At 38.6% G+C, this 26,587-nt stretch overlaps 1 protein-coding gene across 1 annotated transcript; it reads right to left on the bottom strand.

The window, feature by feature from the left end:
* Positions 1-1,944: 1,944 nt before the first annotated feature.
* On the bottom strand, positions 1,945-26,442 carry LOC120523976 (mesenteric estrogen-dependent adipogenesis protein-like). Its single transcript, XM_039745731.1, has 5 exons — positions 26,135-26,442; positions 16,326-16,450; positions 14,671-14,783; positions 5,212-5,497; positions 1,945-2,449 (listed from the first exon to the last, which is right to left on the bottom strand). Exons 1-5 carry the CDS (start codon positions 26,416-26,418, stop codon positions 2,352-2,354), a joined length of 906 nt encoding a protein of 301 aa, XP_039601665.1. The 5' UTR covers positions 26,419-26,442; the 3' UTR covers positions 1,945-2,351.
* Positions 26,443-26,587: the final 145 nt, after the last annotated feature.

Here is a 26,587-nt window from a genome sequence, read left to right as displayed (position 1 = left end):
CAAGGTGCCATTGTCTAGCCTGTAGTGGTCTGTGCTTCCTTCCATGGATGTGCCTCCCCAGACCATCACTGACTCACCACCAAACCGGTCATGCTGAATGATGTTACAGGCAGCATAACGTTCTCCATGGCTTCTTCAGATCCTTTCACATCTGTCACATGTGCTCAGGGTGAACCTGCTCTCATCTGTGAAAAGCACAGGGTGCCAGTGGTGGACATGCCAATTCTGGTATTCTATGGAAAATGCCAAGCAAGCTCCACAGTGCCAGGCAGTGAGCACAGGGCCCACTAGAGAACATCGGGCCCTCAGGCCACCCGCATGAAGTCTGTTTCTGATTGCTTGGTCATAGGCATTCACATCAGTGGCCTGCTGGAGGTCATTTTGTACTGCTCTGGCAGTGCTCATCCTGCTCCTCCTTGCCCAAAGGAGCAGGTACCAGTCCTGGCAATGGGTTAAGGCCTGTCTCCTGGAATCTCCTCCATGTCCTTGAGACTGTGCTGGGAGATACAGCAAACCTTCTGGCAATAGGATGTATTGATGTGCCATCCTGGAGAAGTTGGACTACCTGTGCAACCTCAGTAGGGTCCAGGTATCGCCTCATGCTAGTAGCAGTAGTGACACTGACCATAGCCAAATGCAAAACTAGTGAAAAAACAATCAGAAAAGATGAGGAGGGAAAAATGTCGGTGGCTTCCACCTGTTAAACCATTCCTGTTTTTGGGGGTCGTCTCATTGTTGCCACTGTTGTTAATTCCATTAACACCAAAGCAGCTGAAACTGATTAACAAACCCCTCTGCTACTTAACTGACCAGTTTCCCTGACTTGATGCTATACTTTGATTAAAAAGTTTTCCTTTAATTTTTTTGAGCACTGTACATACATGTGTCCCATCATGTGAAACAAATACTCCAAAACAGAAACATATGAAATTTCAAGGTAGAATTAACAAATAATTTAGGACCACCTCAGACATACTGTGTTTGGTTAGGTGCATATTAAAAGTTTTTCACAGTTTACTACAGGTCCTTCTCTTTCAGGATGGAATACAAATTAGTCCTCATCCATTTTTCTAGCTTGCATATTCTAATACAGATTTTTAGGGGTCAAGGCCGGTTTAAGCAATACAATGCAGGCTATGCTGTATGAGACTGAGGTTTTTGTCCTTTTATTGTAAGTTAGGCAGAGGTCAATCCAAGGTTGGGCACAATTCTGGTGCAAAGTAAATTCTCCCAACATTCATATGATATGATAATACATATGATAATAAGACTCTCCAAAGGCCAGCGACCAGACCAGGCAGTGAACCTTTAATTATATGGCTGCTACAAGTAAGTGCTAAACCACTGGGCTAACACACCAGTACTGCTGTAATAAGGCAGGATTAAGAGAATGGACAGCATATGCAGATTTAACCTGCACTCGCTAAATCAAACACCGAGAATGGTATATTGAAAACTCTGAGCTTGTGGGTAATTTTTTGATTAAAGGGTTTGCCTATTTCTTCGCTTCTGTCTTTATACATGTCTCACGCTTACTTGGTTTTATTGTTAGTCCATTTTACAAAATCTTCTTTAGATAAGTACTCTCCAGTGCATATAGTATTCTGGTGCAAAAAAAGAAAGTGATTCTTAATCAACCTCTCTCACAGGTCATGTTTTTATACACACCACTTCTTGATGTTCAACACATTGGTGAAATGCACTGTGAGTCAAGGTATCCCATTCATCCCGTCCAATCTCTTTAATGTTCACATTTTGCTTTAGAAAAGCATGCTACACTGCAGAAAGGATCTATACAAACAGCAAAAGCAATGGTATAAATCAAACAGAAAGTCTATCATCACTTCTTCCCTCTGATCCATTATAGCTTTTTGGGTGTTCCTTCTACTGGAAGCACAGAGAACAAGTTCAAGCTGGAAATAAAAAGTCATCCATTTTGATCACTTATGCCTTAAGATTTAGAAGAACTGTTTTTAATTAGTGAAATTTTATTTACAGTAAAGTCAAAACGTATGAAGACAGATGACTTTGATTGTATAAGTATACCATTTAATCCAGTGATATTAAACAATGTAATTTTTATTTACCCATGATACCTCATATCCACATAGCCACAGCCGTAGCATGAAGAAAATGATGAATGATAACTGAAACTATTCATTAACTACTAGAACATGCAATAATGGATGATCTGGGAAAAAGCCATGAAAATACAAGGAAAAGAATCATTCAATAAATGTTCTTGTATTTATTACATTGGCTCAAAAGAAATACAAAAATAAGACTGAAAAAAATAATTTGAAAAAAAAAAAAAAGACAAAAGAATCAGTCCCAAAAATATGGCAGATGTATTATTCATAAATTGCAAGTAAAGGACTTTGCCCTACAAGGGATGCTCTGGGATGTGTAGTACTTGGTGAGCCACTGAAGACATCATCATCAACCGAGCCTGCAATACAAAGGCAATATAAAATATTGTCAGAAAAAAAAAACACCCACCTATCCATTATTAAACCATTCTCAATCAGAGTCAAAGTCAGAGACAACAGTGTAATCCAATATACATTTACAAAAAAAAAAATGCCGGTGATTATAGGATGTAGAGCAAGCATTAATTTATTTGCTAAACCCATCACTGGGCACAACTATACTTAAAATTGCTTTAAAAAAAAAATTAACTGTAAACATGCAGATTAAAAGCAATACTGTTTCAAATCGTTTAAAGCAAGTTGTGGTTAATGCCAGATTTGTTCAAATTAGACTGAGTTAAGCAGGTAGGTGATGACTGTAAACATTCTCAAGCTCTTAAGGTTGTATTAGCTGAAGCCTATCTTTGCAGCACATGGAGCAAGGCAAAAACTGGCCCTGGACACAGAGAGTGGGTCCTTAACAGAGCCCATCATATTTATGTGGATGGGGAAGGAAAACCAGAGTAGCCAGTGAAAAACCCACAAAGACAATAACTGCCCACAACACAAAGGCCAGGCACAGGATTCGAATCCAGAGCACTGGATGCAAGAAGAAGCAGGGCTAAGGTGTATATTTGTAATTTGTTTTTGTTGTATTGAGAGGTCCTCATTGTAAATGGAAAATGGTTGCCTTAACTGATGAAGTATGTTTTAATTAAAAACATGATATTAAATGTGAGCCACACCATTAAGCATTTAGCCAGAACTCCCCAAAAACTTCCAGTGAATTTTAAAAGTTACTTGAATGACTAGCAACAGACAAAGCATTAGTTAAACTAAAGATCCAATATAACATATTTTGCACAAAACACCATGTAAAAAACTTGAGTTGCAGTTTATAAACTTTGTTCTTTTGTCTAGTTGGTTAATAAAGCCACCTGACTGAAAATACCTTTTGGAATGTGCAGTAATTCTGAGATACTTCTTAAATACTATATATAAAATACATACATATAATAAAAAATGAGCATTAATACCATTTATCGGCAATAGTTAAATATTAGCAGAATTTTATCATTTTTGAATGTGAAGCTTGGTAACAATTTGCACAAACTATATATTCTATAAAAACTGTGTAAATGCTGTTCTCTTTTTTTATTCTTAATTCATTCCTAAGGCCTTGTTCACACGGGCGTTAAGTTTTTGGATAAACGAACTTGCTCTGAACGTCCTAGACGTTTATGTTGCATTTTGTGGTGGCGATCGATTGACTTCTACACCGGCGTTCATTTGTCTCTGTCTAACGCCAGCCTGCAGCCCAAATTGTAGTTTGTGTGTTAACCTGTGGAGGCAGTGTCGGGAACTGGATATGAAAGCCCTTGTCGTTTTATTTGAGGTGCCTCCTTTCAATATGGACCATTTTGCTATGTTAGATATTAATCTTCTTGTTTTAAAAATACTCGTAATACGGCGGCGTAGGGAGAGAAAAAATCGCCGCGCTACTGGGTTCATCCTCTGACTGCACAACGTCGGGTTAAAGGAAGTTTTTTTGTGCTTTATGAAGAAATGCGAAAATTTCCGCGCAAGTTTTTTAATTACTGTCGGATGTCGGTTTTCACTTTTGATTGTCTGCTGCAACTAGTGCAATGCCACATTGCACGCCGATCAACCAATATGCGACTTGGTGTTAGCCCCGAAGAGAGACTACTTGTCACTTTGAGGTATGGAAACAGTAGTCGAGTGTGCGCTTACACCGGTGTTATGCACTGAAATGCCCCCCCTACATAATCGTTATCAAATATTATATTAGAACATAAATTAATAGGTTCATGGTTTACAAATTACATGAGACAATAAAATAAAATAAGCAATATGAAAATATATATGTTGTATATGAAAACATAAAAATATCCGGTCCTCCGAAGCGTAAAATAAATGCGCAGAAAACGAACTAGAAGCGGTTTCCTTGCGTTCGTTGGGTTTTGAACGCCAAGAAAAAGCTGCATGCAACGTTTTTTGATGCCGTATAAACTCGCTGCCGGACAAACGCACGTCACCAAAGCCCGTGTGAACACTCTCATTGACTCCTACGTGTAGAAAACACTCGGCGCTTAATCCGCTCACCGGACGCTACGAACGCAAAAAAAACGCTCGATTTTAACGCCCGTGTGAACAAGGCCTAAATGTTCCAGCAGTTATTTGCTCAACCTGCTGGAAGGAATGTGCTATTGGAACATCATGTTTAGTCTCTAGAAAGCACACCACAGAGAAGGACTGTGAATTTACCAGCATGGTAATTTTGTTAACTTTTTTGATTCTTCTTATAGAGTAGCTTCAGTTGCTGGCTCCCCTTCTCTTTCTCTTTTGTTTTGATTTGTTAAAGTTTGACTTGACTGTATGGATGGATGCCTTTTCTAATTAAATCAATAAAAATATAAACTTTTTGAACTCTTATAAATATTTAATTCCCTCTGCTGATTTATTATACTCACTTTATCAAAATTTATAGGTGCAGGGAGGAGACTACTCTTAATTTACCATAAACCCATATTATCTCATGCCAAGCCAATGTACAGCCATTTAATCTAACAGATACATTTTGGGGATGTGGGAGTAAAACTGGAGTAGGTGGAAACTGACCAGACTGGGATTCAAATGCTCATCCCAGAATTTGCCAAAAAGCAGAGCTAGCTAATAAAACACTGTAGTAAACTTACTTGCTTAGTGTTTTTAAACAAAAATGCTTAACATATCCTGAAACAAATCACTAAAGAAAACAGCAGTAGTGTGATTTGTACTGTACCTGTGGACAGGGAGCTCATTCTGCGATCAGAAACACTGGTTCGCTTTATGTAGGGTTCACTAATTTTCTCCAGGAACATTTTTACTTTGTTCTTCTTTTCTTCAATAGAGGAAAATAGATTCAAGACTTTCCCTTTTACTGGGACTTTTTTGTTACTGAATCCCAACATGTAGAAAAGGTCAATGAAGGTATCTGCTTTGAATCTGAAGCTAAAACTCAGACCTTTAACATCAGTGTCATAACCAGTCATTGCGAAAAACTCTTTGATTGTTTCTGCAAAGTCAAACTGAAAAGAGAAAATAATGAATGTGAGTATAAGAGCAAAGGAAGAAAATCACTTTGATAGCTGAGAATTAAAAAAATTATATTATTTATATATATTGTGAAGTTTTCCCTTGAAATAACAAGCCTTGACAAATATAAAGGTTTGGGACCGTCCCCGTATATTGCCCTTGGACAATATATAAGAAAAAAAGAGATCAAAATTCTTTGATTGCAAAGGAACATTTGACAGTTTACTCAGATGAAAATGGAGGTTTTATACAGTAAGGATTATGGGAAACAGGAAATGGTTGGCATGAAGTGACGTCAGACAGGAACCGGAACCAATGTCATTAGGATGAGCCGAAAGTGATGTCATTGAGGATTAGCCGGAAGTGATGTTGCATCAGCCATTTTGTATACCCAGAAGTGGAGGTAATTAAATTCCTTCTGGAAATTTTCTCCTGAGGAGAGAAGAGATTCAGGTAAGTACCACGTGACCACTCCATATCTCTCGATAGTTCACTCACCTTTAGGCTCTTTGACTGCCTCCTAATCGCACGTGTGTGACAATAAATATATATATATATATATATATATATATATCCTCTTTAATAAAACCCCTGTGTGCGTCCAGGTGTCTGTGTGTGTGTCTTCGGGTGAAGTGCGCATGCGCGAGCCGTGCCGCACATTGTACCGTGCCCCGCCCATGCGCTCGGCACCGTGGAAGCAAACACACTGGGAGCTGGGCGCGCAGTGAATGGCCTAGCCGCTGCCGTGCATGATAAGCAAATAAAGCACACACACTGGAAGCTGGGCACACAGTGAATGGCCTTGCCACGGCTGCGCATGATAAGATATAAAGGACACCATTGCTGGGGAGAGTGCTGATTAGGTAGTCGCAGCAGCACACATAAAATCCGTTGTTGGGGAGACGCCACACATAAAATAATCAGCTGCACGCCCCCACAGACTAAAATAATTGCTGGGGAACTGCACAGTACTTGCTGGGGTGACGCCACAGGCACGATTATAAGCAGCACGCCACACATTACATCAGTTACTGGGGACACTCTGCTGATTGCCCACTGTTGTGACAGAAAATTAAAGTCATATTACGGACATCATAGCCAGTATTACTGTCAGAGAAAATTACAGGCATTTTATGGAAATACAAACCAGTATTACTACAAGAGAAAATTAAAAACCTATTAAAGTGATGCATATTACAGCCACATACAAGCCAGTATTACTGTAGGAGAAAATATTACGGACGTAATATTACTAACAACATGCCACCTAAAAAAAATGACACGTCAAGTAGGACAAAAGACACAGACAATCAAATCCTATATAAGCAACATCTCCTGGAAGAACAGCCAGCTCAACAAGTAAATATCAACAAAAAAAAACACTGAAAGACAAAGAAAAATACAAGCAAATAGATTGATTGAAGGAAAAGAAAATGACTGTCAGAAAAACGCTAAAAGAGAAAGACTCAGAAGAGCAAACCATAGAAAAAGTTGTCATTTACTTGCCAGAACCAGTATTCAGCCACGGTCAGTTATATGTTGTATTATCAAGAGTTAGAAGTTTTCCAGATGTTGTTGTCAAGGTTGTAGAGATTCCTGAACAAGGCAAACTGTTGCCAAACTCAGACAGAATATTTACAAGAAATGTTGTCTATAATGAAATTGTATAGAAAAATTTAATGAGGTAAAAAAATTTAAAATTTTACCTAAATATCTTCTTCAGATATTATGTCTTACAGATTGTTACAAAGTTTTACACTAAGGCAATATTAATTATACTTACTGTATTGTCACATACGTTTCTATTTTATTTTATTATTATTTTACTTTAGACTTCTTGAAAAAATATTTTTGACAAAAAAAAAATTAAGACAAGAAACAGAATGAGGTCAAGGTCCCTTGCCATTTAATATAGACTGTTCCTACTAATGTTTATGCACTACTGTTCTAGCGCCCGTTATTGTAACAGGCTTAATGTCTAGTGTATATATATATATATATATATATATATATATATATATATATATATATATATAATCATTAATCAATGTTAAACTCAAGCAGTTATCTTCATGCTGTGGAAGTTGTTATGCTTATCATCATGGATATTTATCTCTATTATAAATTTTGCTTAATTTGCCTTTCTATTCTTTCTACCACAAAGTGCTGAGGAGGAAACTTGCTGAAACTAGCACCCATCTGCACATGAACTCAGGCTCCACCAATTCACTCCATCAAACCCCCAGGGCTACTCATCCGCACAACCACTTGCATCTACACCTGCTCAGAGTCCTACACACTGCCATGGACTCCTAAATGCTATCATCACAGACTTTTGTTTCACATTAAATTTTTATCGGTATCCTTACTAAGCTCATTCTTGCCTATTGTTTGCCATGGAGCCCTTCAGGAGGAATTGTCAAACACACATTTATCTTATTTCATGGTCTCAAGGATATGCTGGTTCAAAACAAGGCACTGTATTGAAACAGTATTACTGTAAACATCTGATAAGAACTAATTAATCAATTCCCAATTAACAAATTTTTTTTTGTGAAACTGAATCATATGCTTCCTGTTTTTTGTTCATTGTTTTTACAGAGCTAACTAGCCATAAAACCATGCATAACGTAAGGGGGAATAAAAATTTTTAAATATGATAACCAACAGCACAGAGGTTGTTCAGATCTTATCTTCGATATGAGTTGCATCATTCAATGATCTGTAATAAAGAACCTCCTATTTAATAATTAATGTGGCTTATTTTTCTTCTATATTGCCTACAATATGCCTAAATCATTATTAACAACTATGCACTACAGATAAACATGGGCGATATGGCCTAAAATCAATATCACGATAAATTGAGCAGTTAACCTCGATAACGATAAATGGACGATAACCACCCCAAGTGCCAAAAAAACAAACTTTTTTTTTTCCATTTGATGGGGCTGTGGCAGGCAGCATAGTTCCTCCAGTTATTTTGATAATATTATTCCCCCTAGACCTATTCATTGCAATTATATTATTACCACTTTAAAGGACTGTAAAATGTCACTGAAAATAAATGAAGACAATAGTAGTAAGTACTTTTAGTGGTTAAGATTTATTAACTGAACAAAATAAAAAGTGTAGGATACAATATGTAACCATGCTCTCTAAAAAATGTGTATCCCTTGTAAACAAAATAGTTTAATAATAAATATGTTTCACATTGGCTATTCACAAAGTAAACAATGATTGTGCAAATGTAATGCCATCATGGACAAAGGTCTATCTCTGCTAAGGCCTTGAGGTAGCATATCTATCCAAATCTTCACACCCAACATCACCCCAATTCATAGTCTAATTCTCAAATAAAGCAAGCAAAATAAAGTAAGAATTAAATAAGACCTCTCAGACCATATTTACAAAATTAAAAAGGGTTGGCACAGTAATAAAACATTTTAAAAATCATGTATTTTGCTACATTTCACAGCACAACATGATCAACACTGGCTCACAATAAGTCTTCTGTAAAACTTTCTGGATACACTGCTGCTCAGCAGTCTTAAGTATTTTTATGCCTATATAAACATTATTCAAACATTAATACTTTCAATTTTGAATATGACACACAGAATTAAAGTCACTTTAAAACACACCAGATGTCACCACCCAAATATATTAAGATGTACACACTTACCGACTGCCAGGTGCAGCCTGTGCCCAAAACATTGCACCCGTGTCCATTTATTGAGCTTAACAGCTTTCACAATATTTGGGCCGTTGTCAGTTGTTATAGCAACAAGGTCCTCTTCACTGATGTCCCATGCAGACAGCATCGCTCTCAACCCCTGTCCAACCATCTCCCCCGTGTGATCAGATGGAAAATAGGCCGTCTCGAGCACTCTGGTACGCAGCTCCCATTTGTTGTCGATGTAATGAACTGTGAGACTAATATACGGCTCCATTGTGCGGCTGGACCAGAGATCGGATGTGGCTGCAACGTGCTTAACGTATCTCAATTCAGCAGCAACCTTTTTCCTCTCTGTGCTGTACATGCTGGGAATGATAGTTTTTGAAAAATATTTTCGTGATGGGCGTTCGTATCTCTTGTCAATTATTTTCATGAAGTGTCTGAACCCGTTGCGTTCCACTGTAGCAATAGGAGCCATGTCTTTTGCTATGTGGTAGCCTATAGCATTTGTGATTTCTTGCCATCTTTTTGAAGTTCGCTCATATAGTTGAGTACTAGCAAATGCTTCGTTATTGACCGCTGCCTGGTGGAGGAAGACGTTTTGCTGGTCCTCCTAATCTCTTCTCGCTTTGAGCTTTTTTTATGTCTTCGAATTGAATCACATGGTTGTGCTGCAGGTGGTGGAAGAGGTTGGTTGTGTTACCTTGACTTGACACAACAGTCTTTTTGCAGAGTTTACATTTAACAATTTTTTGATCAATATCATCCTTGTTGAATCCAAAATGTTGCCAAACGATTGATGATGCATTTTTTTTGTTAACAAGCGTCTCCTCTTCCTCCTCCACCAGCTCTACCTTCGTCGCTGCTGCTTCAACATTTAAATCGTCCTCCATTTGTTCACCCGTGTCTCGTCTTGTTACAGGTAGTAGAGTCATGTGACTCCACCCCGTCAAGTCTGTAACGTAGCACAGCGTCTTAAAGGGACATGAACATCGCCAACCTGCACATGCCTTTTCTTTTTTTAAAATACCGAATTTACCGACATGGGCAAAATGACGTCGATGAGAGTCATAAATTTCGGTAACGATAAATTTTTGATATATCGCCCAGCCCTAACTACAGATATTGTTTATTAAATTCTTTTTTTTTTTAAACACAGAGTGGCCACTATTCACCTATTTTTTCCACAAGATTGACTGTTTTGTGAGAGGCATCACCATTTGTGCAGAAAATGTAATCTAAAATATTTATTAAATGATCATGTGTGCACATAATCCAGTGAAAGAATGGGCAAGGCTAAAGGTTTAATCAGCTTTGAATGCAGTATAGTGGTGGGCACCAGGCATGCAAGCAAGTGTATATTAGATTAAGAAACCATAAGTAAAATCTGAGGTAAACACGACTTGGCTATAGTTTGTAATCTAAACAGTTCAGGACAACAGTGGTGCTGAATCAGGAATACTAAAATGCTTATTTCTCAAAGGAAGATTCCCCCCAGTAATTAAATATATTTTTACGTGTGACTTACCCTGTGTTGTTTGTAGTGATGGACAAGAAAAAATAATGTTTACTCTTACTGTATATGTAGAACAGAGATAAAGTCTCCGATAGAATAGAATTCTATGGTGACAACCATCAGTCAACAGCAAATAATATTAAATCATCCATGAAAAAAATCTCAGATCACTTGTTTCATATAACCCTCACATCAAGCCATCCAAGTCATATGCTTGCAACAGGAAAAAAGGAAAGCATTTTACTAAAATATTATTAATATAAGGTCACTTCCAGAAAGAGCTCTTGCTAATTAAAATGTAATGTGTTGAAGCATACTCATTCATGCCAAATGAATTCCAGCCTTCTTTCATTGGTCATGAGTCCACCCCAATGACAGCTTAATCACTGGCTAACACATAATTTCGTTTAACATCAACACTACAAATTTCACAGAGAGTTGTGTACAACTAAAAGTTAAAGAAAAGCAAGTGAAAATGTCTCGTATGTGTGCATATCCAATATGCTTCACCAAGCAAAGGGTCAGGTCACCTGTGATGTGTTATAGCCTGCTGCTAAAAAATACCAAAGGTGCTTCAGTTGCAGATATGATAAATGTAATGACAGGAGAAAGATCTACAACTGAAATGCTTAAGCATATAAAAGCGTGCTTCACTTTCGTTCACAGGAGTATTTTCTGGAAGTGCTTTATTTAAGCAAACTTGTTGACTTTTTTGCCATCACTTACCTACTACAAGCTTAAGTAGTAGGGCTGGGTATCGATTTAATTCTGATTCATAATGCCCCAATTCAATTCAATATCAATTTTACCTTGACTGAATTAGCGTGCACGAATATATTTGAAGTGGTGGCTTTTATTTAAAATTATTTAACCATGCATGGAGAACATTATTATAATGTGAAACATTTCAGCAACACAACTGAATGATGTCTACATAATGACTTTGTAACTTAATGATATTTAAGTAGAAATACTTGATTAGTAATGAACAGTTAACATCAGTATTTAGAAGATTTGTAACAAAATATTGCTGTTTAAAAAAAAACCCAACTTTTTCATAGGACTGCATTCATTCGAAAGATATGTATGGCCACTTCAGACTTAACACATATTATGGGGCAGCTCCTTGTTTTAATATAATGCAATGGCATCTGCTTTATAAAACATCTATATCATCTTGTAAAGAATATTATACTGTAGAATAATCAAATATCGATCTTTAAATATAATAATATTCAGTAACCTATTTGTGTCTCTATGCAGACACACTTCAACTAGACTGTTAGCCAAATGTATTCCCCTCTTGGACATTTAAAATAATCATGAATTAGTTGCAATTAAACATATAGAGGGAAGATTCGTGTCTTTCTATAATTCTTCAGTTGCTCTGACTTGTAGCAGTCACATTAATTAGTCTCGAAAATGTGTCCTCACAGTTTTCAAACAAAAAGAAAGCATTTTAAAATGAGGATCTAGAGCTGATGCTTGTTGACAGTGGCACTGAATGAATGGAACATAAAAGAAAAGGAACTAGCCATTGTGACTGATATTGCCACTAGAATGGAGACAAATCAAGTTGGCTGCTTTGAGCACAAGCACACTTTTATATTGCATGCTGCTCTGAAAATTCCAACGGTTGTCCTCTTGCTTTACTGGGTAAGTTACGTTATAATTTTTTCCACCCTAGCAGTACATTTAGCTAGCCACATGTCTAAAGACAGGCAATGTTTATTGGATTTACTAAAACAAAAACTTGTAATTAAAGCAGTCATACAATGGAATAGCGCATTGGAAATGCTAGAAAGGTTTTTGGAACAACAGCGAGTCGTTTCAGCAGCTCTGCATACAAGTAGTGAGGTTGCTCCCGGTGTGTCTGGCATGTAGAACGCTTGTCTGAAACACATCTGCCACAGGTCCCTAGTCATTTTTAAAGTGTGATTGTCATGTAGGAATCTGCTGCCCTGAATTTTCAGATGTCCACACATCTGATTTAAGTGTCGATGATACCGATTTCAGTTAAAGAGGACACACCATATTAGGCAAAATAGTAAATTGCTTTTTCTGCAGCAATCCTTAACAGGAGCATTAGCGCCGTCTACTGGATCAGAAAGCAAAAACGAAGATGAGCAAAAATATACATTTAACAAGCAGGGCAGAGATTCATGAGACTGATCTTGAGACTTTAGGAATCAATATTGAATTGTTTAAACGAAAAAGAACGATATTTTTACCAAGGCCTACTAAGTAATATTTTTTTAGTATTCTTGGACAAAGTATTCTTTTAGGAACGATGGGGTATGGCAGGTGATGACGCTAATAAAATTCTCTCTGTCTAAAAAAAGGAGTGGCTACCATGGCTTAAGGGTAAGGGACATCAGTAAAACAGAAAGGCATTGCCTAGTTCGATGAATTCTAGTTCCTGCTGCTTCATACTAATAAAAGGACCAAGATATAATAATAATAATAATACAGTTTATTTATATAGCACCTTTCACATGCTCAAGGCGCTTCACAAAAAACAGCAGGGTATATGTAACATTGGATACAAATGTTTTCCTGAATTGAACAATGAAAAAGATAACAAAGCATTAAATACAATAAAGGATAATAAACCAGAGTAAAATACTAAATACTAAAGAAAAACCTAACAAATAACCTAATTTGTGATATACCAGACACACAAATTATCTTGAGCACCTGGACAGAGAGGTAAACAGAAAGAACGGGCAGAAGGTTAAGTTAAGTTAAAAGCCTTCCTAAATAGGAGTTTTAAGTTGTTTTTTAAAAGAATGAATGGAGTCCGCTGATCTAATTAATTTCGGGATGTCATTCCAAAGTTTGGGTGCTATGGAGCTGAAGGCCCTGTCACCTACAGAGTGCAGGTTAGTGTGAGGCACAACAAGATTACCAGAATCAGAGGACCTTAGTAGGCGAACAGGAGCATCATGATTTAGAAGGTCACTGACATAGTCCGGTGCAAGGCCATTTAAAGCTTTATAGGTTATTAATTGAATTTTATATTCAGCGAAGCAGGATGGGTGTAATGTGCTCACTGTTGCTAGTTTGAGTAAGGACTCTTGCAGCAGAGTTTGAATCAACTGGAGCCGTGATATAAGATTAGAAGGGGCACCTGCCACCAACGTGTTACAGTAATCGATGCGGGATGTGATAAAAGCATGGACAAGTTTCTCAGCATTAGAAAAAGGAGAGGAATGAGCGAACACATGAAATGTTACAGAGGTGAAAGTAAGAAAGTTTCTTAATGTGGTTTATGTGGGCGGAATAAGAAAGGGAGGAATCAAAAATTACACCAAGATTCCTTGCATCAGAAGAAGGTCTGATGAGATCACCTTCAAGAGTGACTGAAAAGGAGCTCATTTTCTTAAGTAGCGCTCTAGTGCTAATTTGCAGGAGTTCAGTTTTGTTGCAATTTAATTTTAAAGAGTTCTGCTCCATCCAGGTTTTAATTTCACTGAGCAAATTGTGAGCTGAGAAAACTCTGATTAAGTTGCACTTTTGACACTGAAACAGAGTTGAGTGTCATCTGCATAAAAATGATAACCCAGTCCATAGCTATGAATAATATGGCAAAGGGGAATCATATAAATACAGAAGAGAAGAATTGAGAGTTTAGTTTAGAATAGTTTATTGGCTTCTCAGGGGCAACAATGCAGGCTGGTATTCAAGTAGTAATGACAGGGATGTATTTTTGTAACATACTTTGGGTCCCTTGATATGAACAGAGAAACATTTAAATGCCACAGAATATATTAACATTGTTGCCAGTCAGGCATATTACATTATGGTAGCAGTGTTCACATTTTCCTTCACAAGAATAATGATTTATTTATATCAATTTAACAAGGATAGAAAAGAACGGAAATAGTTTAATGAGTTTTAAGAGTACTTAACTGTTACTTAACCCTAACAGATCTGCAGTACAAGTATTTGCAGAAGGACAAAAGCCATACCTGAAGTTCATAACTCTCTCCCCAGACTGACGATATGATATTATTCAATCCATTTTCTATCTCATAATGTATAACAGGATGCCTTGTATTTACAATTACAGCAAAAGTTTTTCCTTAAAAAAAAAAAAAAAAAGTCACTCATCTGAACAGATCCTCCAAAAACTTTCCAAGACTTTCCCAAAATAATACAATAATTTAGTTTAGTGCAAGAAATTAGGACATCTTTTAAAACAGTTTACATTTGAATTACATAGCATGTTCTTTCTTATGTATCCCTGTAATATATAATACCACTCAGCTGGGAAATGGAAGTTAACACCATACAGTAAGTAAAAGTCACCTGTCCTATATACTTTAAGAATGACAGAATGAACAAAACATTTTGAACTGCCAATAAATTAGTTTTTTTTTTTCCAGATCTGAAGCCAAAAAAAAAATGTTTTCATTAAAAAAAAGTAAATGGTTATAATAAGTGAAACTAGCCACTGCTATTCCGACAGTTTCTGAAGTCGTGTTCAATCTTTCAGTGTTCAGATTGTATTTCATAGTCACACTCTCTCTGTGATCTTCCTTTATCTTCTGTGAGGTTCTGCTTATCCGGCCTGTAAAGTGTAATGTGAATGTTTCAGGGATTCATGGAATGCAATCACCCATCTAACCCGCCTATTTTCACGGTACTATACTGGCTACTACGGGATTATTCTTGACGTTGTTGTGAAGTGGTAACAATTACAAGCAGCTCAGTGCAATATCCTGCCTTATTATGTTTTACATATAGTTTTTTACTTCTTCTCCTCTACCTGCTACTTGAAATATTATTATAGTAGTAACAATAATATTTATTTACATTTATACTTAAATACTAAGTATAAACACTTAAATACTAACACAGATCAGTAAATCTTAACTATTTTTCAGACTAATGTTTTATTTCTTTCTCCATCTTCTATTTATCCTTTTTCAAACCTACTTAATCCAGTTCATTATGTCAGATGCATCAGTCTATTAAATGACACACTAAAAGAAACCAGAACAATGTGGAATCGCCAACTTAACACAAATCATATGGCCTTTGGGTGTGGGAGGAAAACTGGAGCATCCAAAACAAAAAAACTCAAGCACAGCAACATACAAACTCTACACAGTAACCTGGCATGGACTCGAACCCAGCTTTCTGGTGCAGCGTCTTGGTTGGGGCTGTGAGGCATCAGTACTAAGACCAACTCCACTGTGCTGATTTGATATTATATTTACTTAGATTATGGAAAGTCTATGCAAACTTAAAATAAAATTTCCAATATTTATAAAGTACTATGATATTTTTTTTTTTCCAAGGCAGAACAAGTACACATGCAACGTAAACTTGTAAAATATACAACTACTTCAGACTCAGCCTTTTTGGAAACAAAAGTACAGATACAGCCTTTGACAATTTGTTGCATCAATGTATTTTTACTCTGAACGCTTACTATCTCAGTACTTCAGGCTATTCAATTTATCCCAGCCCATCTTCATTCATCACCTTATGTTGACTCAATTCTCATTTATTTTTAAGTGGGTTAAACAATTCTCATAAGATAGATAAAATCTTGCATTAGAAAATTCTGAGCAATAGATTTTTTTTTTTTTAATTGTATACATAAAAAATGTCCTACCATTGTTTTCACAGTTAAGCAACACTTTCTTCATCCTCCAGGCTTTTGTAAAGAGAATAAGAGGTTTTGTTAGCAGATTTTCCCTGAAGTCCTTGTAATCCTTATGACTTTCGAGGACAATAAACCTGATTTAAGAACATAAATAAAATGTTTATTATAGATGTGGCATTTGTCCTAAACAATCCTAATTAAAAATAAAAACAATTTAAACACAATAACAAAATTTAACAATGAATAAATACATAAATATTAAGGGGGTACTCAGATATACTGGGATTTAGTTTTGTCCATTTTTTTCTAAAATGCAGTAGCTCTGTTCTTATTCTAGAACACATTTTCAAATAATAAATTGGTATCCACCATAGTTATTCCCATGATAATTTTAATCACTTTGACCATGCCACCTCATAATTATTCACCTCCTCCTAGTGTCATATCACAGTTCTGGAGTCAGGTTTTTACCTGTACTCTATCCATGTTCCCTGCTTTTTGGCATTTTCTGGCTTTTCCTACATCCACATGCAAGTTCATCTCTGCATGATCTCTACCCAGAACCACTGTTTTCTTGTCTAGCCCATTAAGCAATGTAAGCCTGTCTGTAACAGCTGATGTGTATGCTGCATTCACATGCTAAAAGAAACACAGGAAATACATGTTTCTCATTTAGTGAACAGTAGTGTGTCATAAACTTTCTCCTTATCTTTCACTTGACACTGTGTGAAAATAAACAAGTTAACACACCTGACTGAGCTCCAACTGGGAAAAAATGAAATGTAATCAATTGTATCTCATGTTATAGATCATCTTGGATAAAGGCATCAAACTAATTAAATGTCTTGTTTATGTTTGTGCCATTTTCTTTTAAAGATATTTTTGAAAACTGCAGCTGAATATTTAATTTACTATTGTGCTCAAAGTCTAGTGTTTGCAAATTATCCTCATGTCTGTAAGGTATGTCACCATTTATTTTGCGTACCCCCCACATCCCAAAAGACACAATAAAAATAAGTTTGCAATGGAGCCTGTTTCAAGAGAAGTTTCTACTTTCCTGGAATAAGCAATAGCCCCTGTCTCCTGTAGAGGAGTTTGTGAGGAAGACCAGAGAGGATTGAATTACAATAATCAATACAAGATATAACCAGAGCATTTACAAGAAGAGCAATGCTATTAGCTATCAGAAACGGGTGTAGATGTCTGATATTACGTGGATGAAAATATGCAGACCGAGTGATATCATTAATATGTGCTTCAATTTTAAGGTACTATCAAGAATGACACCTAAACTCTGAACCTGAGAGGAACAAGAGATTTATCAATAGTCAGAGAAATACTGTCACATTTTGCCAAAACAGTTTCAGTTCCTACTAGAATAACATCTGTTCTATCACTGTTTAGTTTGAAAAAGATAGCAGACAACCATGATTTAACTTCCTGCAAGCAGTCAGAGCGGGAAGAAGGTGGAAGGGTGGAATCAAGCTTAATAGACAGATAAACCTGGGGGTCATCAACATAACAATGGAAATATATATATCAAATTTCCTAAAAATACGATGAAGAGGCAGGAGGTAAATAATAAACTGAAGGGGGATTAAGGAGACCTGAGGTACACCAATAACAAATGGGCAAACTTGTGATCTGAATTTTTTTTCACTATACAAACCGAGTACGATCCAAGAGATGAGATTTAAACCAGGCATGTTGAATGCCAGTGATACCAATTGATTTTAATCGCAGTAGGAGAATATCGTGAGAGATTATGTTAAAGACAGAGCTCAGATCAAGAAGTACAAGTATGGTTAATAGCCCAGAGTCAGCTGCCATTAACAGATCATTGGTGTTTTTGACTGGGACTGTCTCAATACTGTGAAACGGACAAAAAACAGACTGAAATTGTTCTAACAAAAGGTTGTAAGTAAGGCAAGAGTGAACCTGCATGGCAAGTTTTTTCAAGTGTTTTTGAAAGGAATGGTAAATTTGAAAGCAGATGATAACTATTGACAATGTATTGAATCGAACTGGAGTTATCACGTCCATTTTAAAAGGTAAAAGAAGAAGAACAGATATAAGGGAAGAATGTATGATGTCAGTTATTAAAGAGTAAGGAGAAGGCAAACAAGATTTAACCACGTCAGTAGGAATTGGATCCAACTGACAGGTGGAAAGGTTTAGATTTTCAAATAATACCAAATATTTCCTTCACATTTGGGAGTTTAAAATTAGAAGGAAAAGAAGATGAGGGAATCATAAAATGTTCCATGTGCAGAGTTTCTTAAAGAGGTCAACTGCTGGTGGATATTGCCAACCTTTGTATTAAAAAAGGTCACAAAAGAGTTACATTGATCAGTGTTGAGATGGAAGATTGTCAGGTGGCCGTAGAATGCAGTTTACAGTAGAAAGTACAGTCCGACTATTCCCTTCTCCAGACCTAATTACTGCTGCATAATATTCATATTTGCTGCAGACAGAGCATCTTTATAAATAGCATGTGTTCATCATGCATATTCTTCTTGACTGTAAGGCCTGTATTTGTATAATGTCGTTGCAAGGGTTGACCCTTAGCTTTAAGTTGGTGTAGTTCCAGGGTAAACCAGGGGGCAGAATGGGTGAAAGAGACAGTCCGGATTTTCAAATGAGTAACGTTATCTAAAAGACTGTATAATTCACCATTGTAGTGGGAAACCTGCTCATCTGGGGTAAATAAATTGTTGCTGCTGGACAGGCTGTCAACTTCATTGGAGAAGATAGTGAAATCAATATTCCTAACTAGCCAACCCGCGGCGTAGCATACGCCGCATAATCAGGCCGCTTTTTAAATGATTTTTAAGCACAGAGGAAAAAATAAACATTTGAAAAATCCGTAATTTCATAAACCACCAAGAAAAGTAACATTGCAACAGTGCACGCTACGAAGCAACATACAATTGTCCGTGACTGAAAACCGGAGGTGCGCCTTCTCCTTCCAAAGCGAAGGACGGGGTTGAACGGCGCTCATTCAGTACGCACTGCCCGCTTATGTGCCCGCCCCCAACTCCCTACCCGAGTCGCTTTTGTCTGTGTACAGTCCACACGCACCTGTGAGTCACGTTGACTGTTAATTTTCCAAACACCGCCTCAGTCGGTTTCCACGTTGACTTGTCATTGTTCTTTGCTGTTCTGTGTGCTTTTTTATATATAATCCACCAAGTCACCCGACCGGGGGGGGGTACAAAGGGCAGGAACGTAATCAGTGCGAGCGTATGACCCGCACGTACTGGGAATTTCTCGTTCGTGGGGAACAATTGCAAGCCACGGTCTGCATCACGAATGGGGTTCAACGGCTTACCCACGCCGGGTAGACACACGTTGATCCATTCAGTGTAGCGCACGTGCAGTACCGGACATACAAGTGCATCACAGACCTGTTAATGCTCAATCTCACGTGGCTGAAAGCCACTTGTCCCTCTAAGAATTTGGACGCCGACCGCTGTTGGGTCGTGTAACTATTTAGCAGGCGGGAGTCTCGTTCGTTTTCGGAAATAAGCATCCAAATCACTCCACTAAGTAAGAACTGCCATGCACCACCACCCACAGAATCGAGAAAGAGCTGTCAATCCTCTCCTTGTCCGGGTGAGGTTTCCTGTGTTGAGTCAAATGAAGCGAAAGGCTCCACATCTGGTGGTGCCCTTCCGTCAATTCCTTTAAGTTTTAGCTTTGTAACCATACTCCCCCCGAACCCAAAGACTTTGGTTACCCGGTTGGCTGCCCGGCGGGTCATGGGAATGACGCCGCCGGATCGCCTGTTGCGGGGCCTGCATTGGTGAATCAGGTGAGACGGTAATGAAACAGAGGCACAGGGCTTATTGGTTTTTAAAGACTGCTTTCTTCATTGGGTTTTAACCAATGCACTGAACGAACCAACACACAATCGTCTGTGCGGCGCACGGGCGCGGAGGGTGGAACGGGAGGAGAGAAGGACGACATCCACTCCGCTCCCTCCGTCATGCTAGTCTGCTGATTTCTCGTTCAGTATACACCGCCTGCTTAAGTGCCCACCTCCAACTCGTCACTCGAGACATTGTCGTCTTTGTACAGTGCAGATGCACCTGTGAGGCTAGGGTTGCCACCCGTCGTTTAAAATATGGAATCGTCCCGTATTTGAGAATGAAATTGCGCGTTCCGTGGTCTTGGCCCCCAAGGGATGTGGCCCCCGCTGCAGTATGCGTCCCTTATTTGTTTGTATTAAAAGTGGTAACCCTACCTGTGACTCACGAAGACTTTCCATTGCTCTGTGCGGTTTTGGCTGCCTTTCTATATATAATCCACCAAGACACCCGACCACGGGGGGGTGTGTGTACAAAGTGCAGGAGCATCTAAGAAGACGCATGTTTGTCGCTAATGCGAATTGCTGTATGTAGCGTGTAAAACAGTTTGCTATGAGCAGCAGTTTCGTCAATGACATTTCTCCAAAAAAACCCGACTGACAGAAACAAACAGTTACCTGAAGCAGGAAATTCTATAACATTGAAAGAAGTGTTGTTTCCATGAAATACATTTGACGCGGTAGCCATGGAGGGCAAAAGAATAGTCAACGTGGCTCACAGCTGGGTTTGGACCGGAGCACAGACCAAAGCGAGTGAGTATGTGTTTGATGAGCTGTTTGATTTGGCGGGCAGTGGTCTGAGGTGCGTTCCTGAGCACGTGGGAGGAGGGTAGAGTTTGTGGGCGGGCTTCGTTGTTTCTTTCGCATGGTTTTTCATGGTGGACGTGGTTGGTGTCGAAACCGAAAAGAATAATGAAAAGTCAACGCGGCTTAGACGTGCATGTGGACTCCTTGCACAGACGAAAGGGGCTAACTGGGTGGTCGGTGAGTTTTTGCGTCAGGGCACATGGGTAGGCAGTGTGAATGCGTAGAGAGCGAGGGTAGACGCGGGCCGGTGAAAAAGGAGTGTTGGTGGGCAGGAAAACGTCTTCCGTGTTCCTGCAGGAGCATCTAAGAAGACGCATGTTTGTCGCGGATGCGAATTGCTGTATGTAGTGTGTAAAACAGTTTGCTATGGTGCAAGCGGTCATGCGTTGTAACCGAAAACTCGTAGACTGCTTACTTCATTGTGTTTTAACCTCAGTTGTAAAGGAATGTTTTAAGGATCCCATGGGATACCCCTCGCAAACCGTTTCACACGCTGCATATGGCGATTCACCTCCGCGAGAAACATGCCTCTATGAACAGTCAACGTAGCTCGAAGGTGCATGACATGAACATGGCATTAACCTGACCTGCACTGCATGTGGCCTCCACGACAGACGAATATAAATGACGCCACTTTTTCTGTGTCCTCGCGTCCGACTTGGTGGGCGTGGCCCTGTGAGTTGTCGTCATATCCAATGGTCTTGGAGTTGGTGGGCGTCGCTCCTTCCTGCGTGCGCCATAGGTGTCTCACTTGTCGGCGGCTTAGTGAATCCACGCCCCTTCCGGTGTGCTTTTCATGGTTGTCTTGCCTTAGTGAATTATATATATAGATGTTGCGAAATGAGATAGAATGAAGTGGGTTTAATTTAGATAATATTAAGCTGACATTAAAGGACACCAGCTTGTAGTCAAATGGACAGGACAGATGCTGTACAATTATAGTTAGTAACACTGGAGCCACAGATAAAATCAAGAATGATAGATAGATAGATAAAAACTTTATTTATCCCGAGGGAAATTCTGTTGTCATATACATGCTCAGTGCAACAAGAGGAATAAAGATAAGGTAATAAAAAAAAAGGTCAGTAATAATAGTACAAACAGAATAACTAAATAAACAGAATAACAAAATAACTCTAAACAAAATATCAAATAACTATAACTATAACTAATAGTTTGTATTATAACTATATAACTAATTTGTGCAAAGCAACAAACAACTATAACAAAAATTATAACAGATATAATAAAATTACAGATTATTAGTGCAAGTGGTAATGAAAAGTGGCTAGTGTTTATGCTATAAAAAAAATGAGATAGCAGCATGTGATGATAAGAAGGATCATCTACAGAATGAGGAAGAATTATACAGTCTTATTGCCACGGGTAGAAAAGATTTCCTGTGGCGTTCGGTTCTACACTTGGAGGCAATGAGTCTTTTGCTATGTGTGCTCCGATGACCCATCAAGGAGGCATGCATGGGGTGAGAGGGGTTATCCATGATACCAAGAAGCTTTTTCAGCATTCTCCTCTCTGACACCTCTGCCAGGTTCTTCAGTCTGACACCAAGGACAGAACCAGCCTTTTTAATCAGTTCGTTCAGCCTGTTGGCCTCAGCTGTCTTCAGCCCACTGCCCCAACACACAACTGCAAAAAACACCACACTCTCTACCACTGAGTGATAGAACATAGTCAGCATCTTCCTACAGACATTGAAAGACCTGAGCCTCCTCAATAGGTAAAGTCGGCTCTGCCCTTTCTTGAAAACCGTGTTGGTGTTTTTGGACCAGTCCAATTTACTGTCGATGTGTACCCCCAGGTACCTGTAGTCCTCAACCACCTCAACATCAGTTCCTCTGATGGTGACATGGGTGGGAAAAGGAGCCGGTTTTCTAAATTCCATAACCAGTTCCTTTGTCTTTGTGATGTTTATCTGTAAAAAATTTAGCTCACACCACTCCACAAAGCTGTCCACCACCCTCCTGTATTCATCCTCCTGTCCTTCCCTGATATGGCCTTTCAAATGAGTAGGAAAATCTATAAATTGCTGCCAACTAATACTTTCGAGAGATGATAGAAAATCCTTATGAAAGTGTTAGTGACAGTGTCCATATGTAAATTAAAATCACCCAGTAAAATAACATTAGAGGACATAGAAAAAAGGGAATTTGCAAACTCAAACAATTCATTTAAAAACCACTTGTTCATCTGGTACAGTGGCAAACACACTGGGAGTAAGTCAATTGATTTGTAAGACAATTAACTCAAATGAGGCATTGTAAGACACAGTTTTCAAGGATACTCTCCACTTCTCAATGTATAGTATCACAAGACCGCCACCCCAACCAGAGGCACGGGATTGGCAGATGTAAACAAACCCTGAAGGAACAGCTTGACTATACTATGAAAAATCATTGGGTTGTTGACGGGTCTCAGTCAAACAAAGAAAATCAAACTTCCAGTCAGTTAGCAGATCATCAAGGACAGGGCCCTAACTGGTGAGTGAAAGGATCTTCAATAGCACAGTGGCAAGATTGTTTTTCACGTGCTGCAGTAGCTGATCTAGCCAGGTTTGCTAGCACACTATGGTCAATAGTATGTCTAAATCTGCATAAGGGTAGAGGAAAAGCAGACCAAAAACACTAAATTCCATTGAGACCCACAATAAATGTATTTCTGATGGGAATGACAAAGAATATCCTGGTGCCGATACAGAGTCAGTGGTGGTTGAGAGGGGTGAAACCAACATATTTCCTATGATTTAATTTCACATTCCTTTTACTAGAAAAACATTTCCAAGCAACTAGTTGTAATTATGGAAGTTGATCTATAGCTTTATTACAGATAGTGATCAAATTCAGAAAACAATTCAAGCACAACTTCAAAATCTACCGTAGGAGAATAAGAATTATGATACATTGTTAAAACTATCCAATTTGATCATCAGAAATGGATGCTCTTTTATGCAGGTTTTACATCTGAAGCTCACTAAAATAGCTTTAACAGTCCTTACATTAAACAGCCAAGTTGCATTTTACATACCAATTAACAGAGTTTAAAATTTCTTATCATATGCATCCCTCCAACCATTATAGCAATTAACATGCAACACGGAACCAACATCCCTTGCCCGTATTTTTTGGCCTCAAGTCTGATTTGGAGTATTATAAACATGTATTTTCACTTTTGTGCTGACTTTTCCCGATTTCTGGTAGACCTTCAGCCATGTAATGCTCTCCCCAGAATCATCCCCAATGTTAATTCTAATGGAATTGCTTATGTTACACTGCTGATTCACTCTCTACTTTTACTAAAATTCAAAAACTCTGTAACATCCTTAACAGAGGTATTATTCTATGTAAAATGAAAAAAATAAAACGTATTTAACAGACATCAGCCCAATATAGGCTATAAAATGTACAAGGCTTTATTGGAAATAGCTCCTTTTTTTCAACAACCTTCAGGAATATTAGATTTCAGACATTTTCTGTTATTTGCTTCATACTGTCTCACCCACCTGAAGCAGAAACAGAAAAGCATAAATGCAAAAATGTAATATCACAGGACAAATAAAATATGGGTAACAATTTTAATTGTACAGGTTTTAAAAAATAAAGATTAATCATAAAAACGTGACTGCTTATTGTTTGAAATCCATTGTCCAATCTCCACACTCTAAAATAAAACAGTTTGTTGTTTCAGACTACCACATTTTAAGATTCTTGCCAACTCCCACATAGCTCATTCAACTGCTGCTCATCAACTTTCCCACTGGCTCCACCTGCTGAACTATTAACCAGAATTCCCGGCAGTAACTTGGGGGCTGGGAAATGACAAATAAATAACATTTTACAAGTTCAACTGCTTGTAAAAATTAATATTTAAAAGCAATCATTCAAAAAGAGGCAAAAGTATGTAAAGAAAAAAAAGTTGGAAGGCCTATAGTGTGTAGATGCCACATGGGCTGAATGGACATCCCGGCCAGAAAAGGGGATGGTTCCTAAACCGGACGGGAGGCTCCCAAAAGGAATAAAGGCATCCCAGCCGGTGGAGCAGAAGGGGATCAGACGCAGAAGAAAAGACCACAAGGGATGGCGGACAACCCACTTAAGAAGGAAGGTGTCACTGGGGGCTTTTTACTCCCCCAGCACACTAGATAGCAGCACCCCCAGATATCAGTGCCCAGTAGGAAGCCAGCATGGCATGCTGGGAGATGTAGTTCAGCAGAGCAGCCCTGCTGGGGTCACTGGGTGCCGCTGCAGGGAGACAAGCTCCCTGTTATAATGGACTTTCGCATGACCCGGAAGTGTTTCCATCAGACAGTGGCCCTGGCACCAGAAGTATTCCTGGATCCTTAATACAGGGACTGCACTCCCTTATCCAGGCGAGTCAGAGCCGGGAGGACCATTTAAACCATGTTTGCAAAGAAATAACTAGCTTTAAAAATACTGCAGCGTGACTCTGTTGTTAATGTTTGTGATGTGCCATCTGTTAGAATGATAACCGCAATGCATTTTATTACTAAAATGCTTGTGATGCACCAACTTTTGAAATGCCAGGAATACAGCAAACAAGCAAACACACAAACTTATCCTTTTTCTTAAGGTGGATGTGTTTTGCACTCGAGGCAGTTAACTTGAACTGGCATGAATATGACACAGAAAAATGTGTTGCTTCACTGTTGTTTGCCCAGCTGTCTACTCTGCGCATGTTCAGTATTAGGGCAGCATTAGTGAACCAAACGCCACAGTAGAAAAGGCAAATTAAAAAAAAAGTCAATAACTATTTTTTTAAGGCCAAGTCGAAAATATAAATGTTTCTTTTAGACTGATGTAAGTCAATCTTAACTACTGCCTTTTTCTGAAAGTTGAAACAGGTCAAGCTATGTAAACGTGATGAGGTAAAATGATTCACTAATTGTGAAACTGGATGCAACAAAGATTTGCCCCAGGACAGAACCCGAGGACCACCTTTTTAACACTGTTCTGCCAAAAAGACTATAAAACACATCGCACGCAGTCCGTCTTAATCCTACCGGTATGCTGTAGTAAGCGCGCAGCACAAAATTGACATTAAACTCGTTGTTAGATTTGAGCTCTTCACTATCAACCAGCTTTAATCACGGCCAAGCGACTTTCCTTACCTCTCCATGAAGTTTTCCACCTCGTACAGTTTTCCGTCTAGCACTACGTTTTTCTCGCAAAAAACATTGTATCCTCCAAAATGGTTTTGGATTTTAAGCACATTTTCCGTTTTCTCGAAGTAGTTTCCCTGTAGCTGAATTAGCAGCTCCAGTGGCAACACGGCAATTTCACAGTTGCAGGTGGTCAAAGAACTAAGTTCTCCAGAGGAAATCGAAGTTAAGCCCACCGAAAAACCGCGACTCGTGCTACCCCTGGAAACACGCCACTTGCCCCCTTGAGACATATCGAGCTGTGCGTTAGGAGCAGACCGTCGTGTTTCTTCGCACCTGCTGGTGTAAGCAGCTAGACACTGAGGACGCGCGTCTTCTCCGGTCTTACGTCACTCGCCAGAGTGATCTGACCGGTTCGACCCGGAGAGACTCAACCTGAAATCGGGGTCGGGAAGCGGGCAG

The sequence above is a fragment of the Polypterus senegalus genome, chromosome 2, assembly GCF_016835505.1.
Source record: "Polypterus senegalus isolate Bchr_013 chromosome 2, ASM1683550v1, whole genome shotgun sequence".
Lineage (NCBI taxonomy): Eukaryota > Metazoa > Chordata > Cladistia > Polypteriformes > Polypteridae > Polypterus > Polypterus senegalus.
Note: the sequence above shows the minus strand (reverse complement) of the source record. Positions and strands in the feature narration are given on the sequence as shown.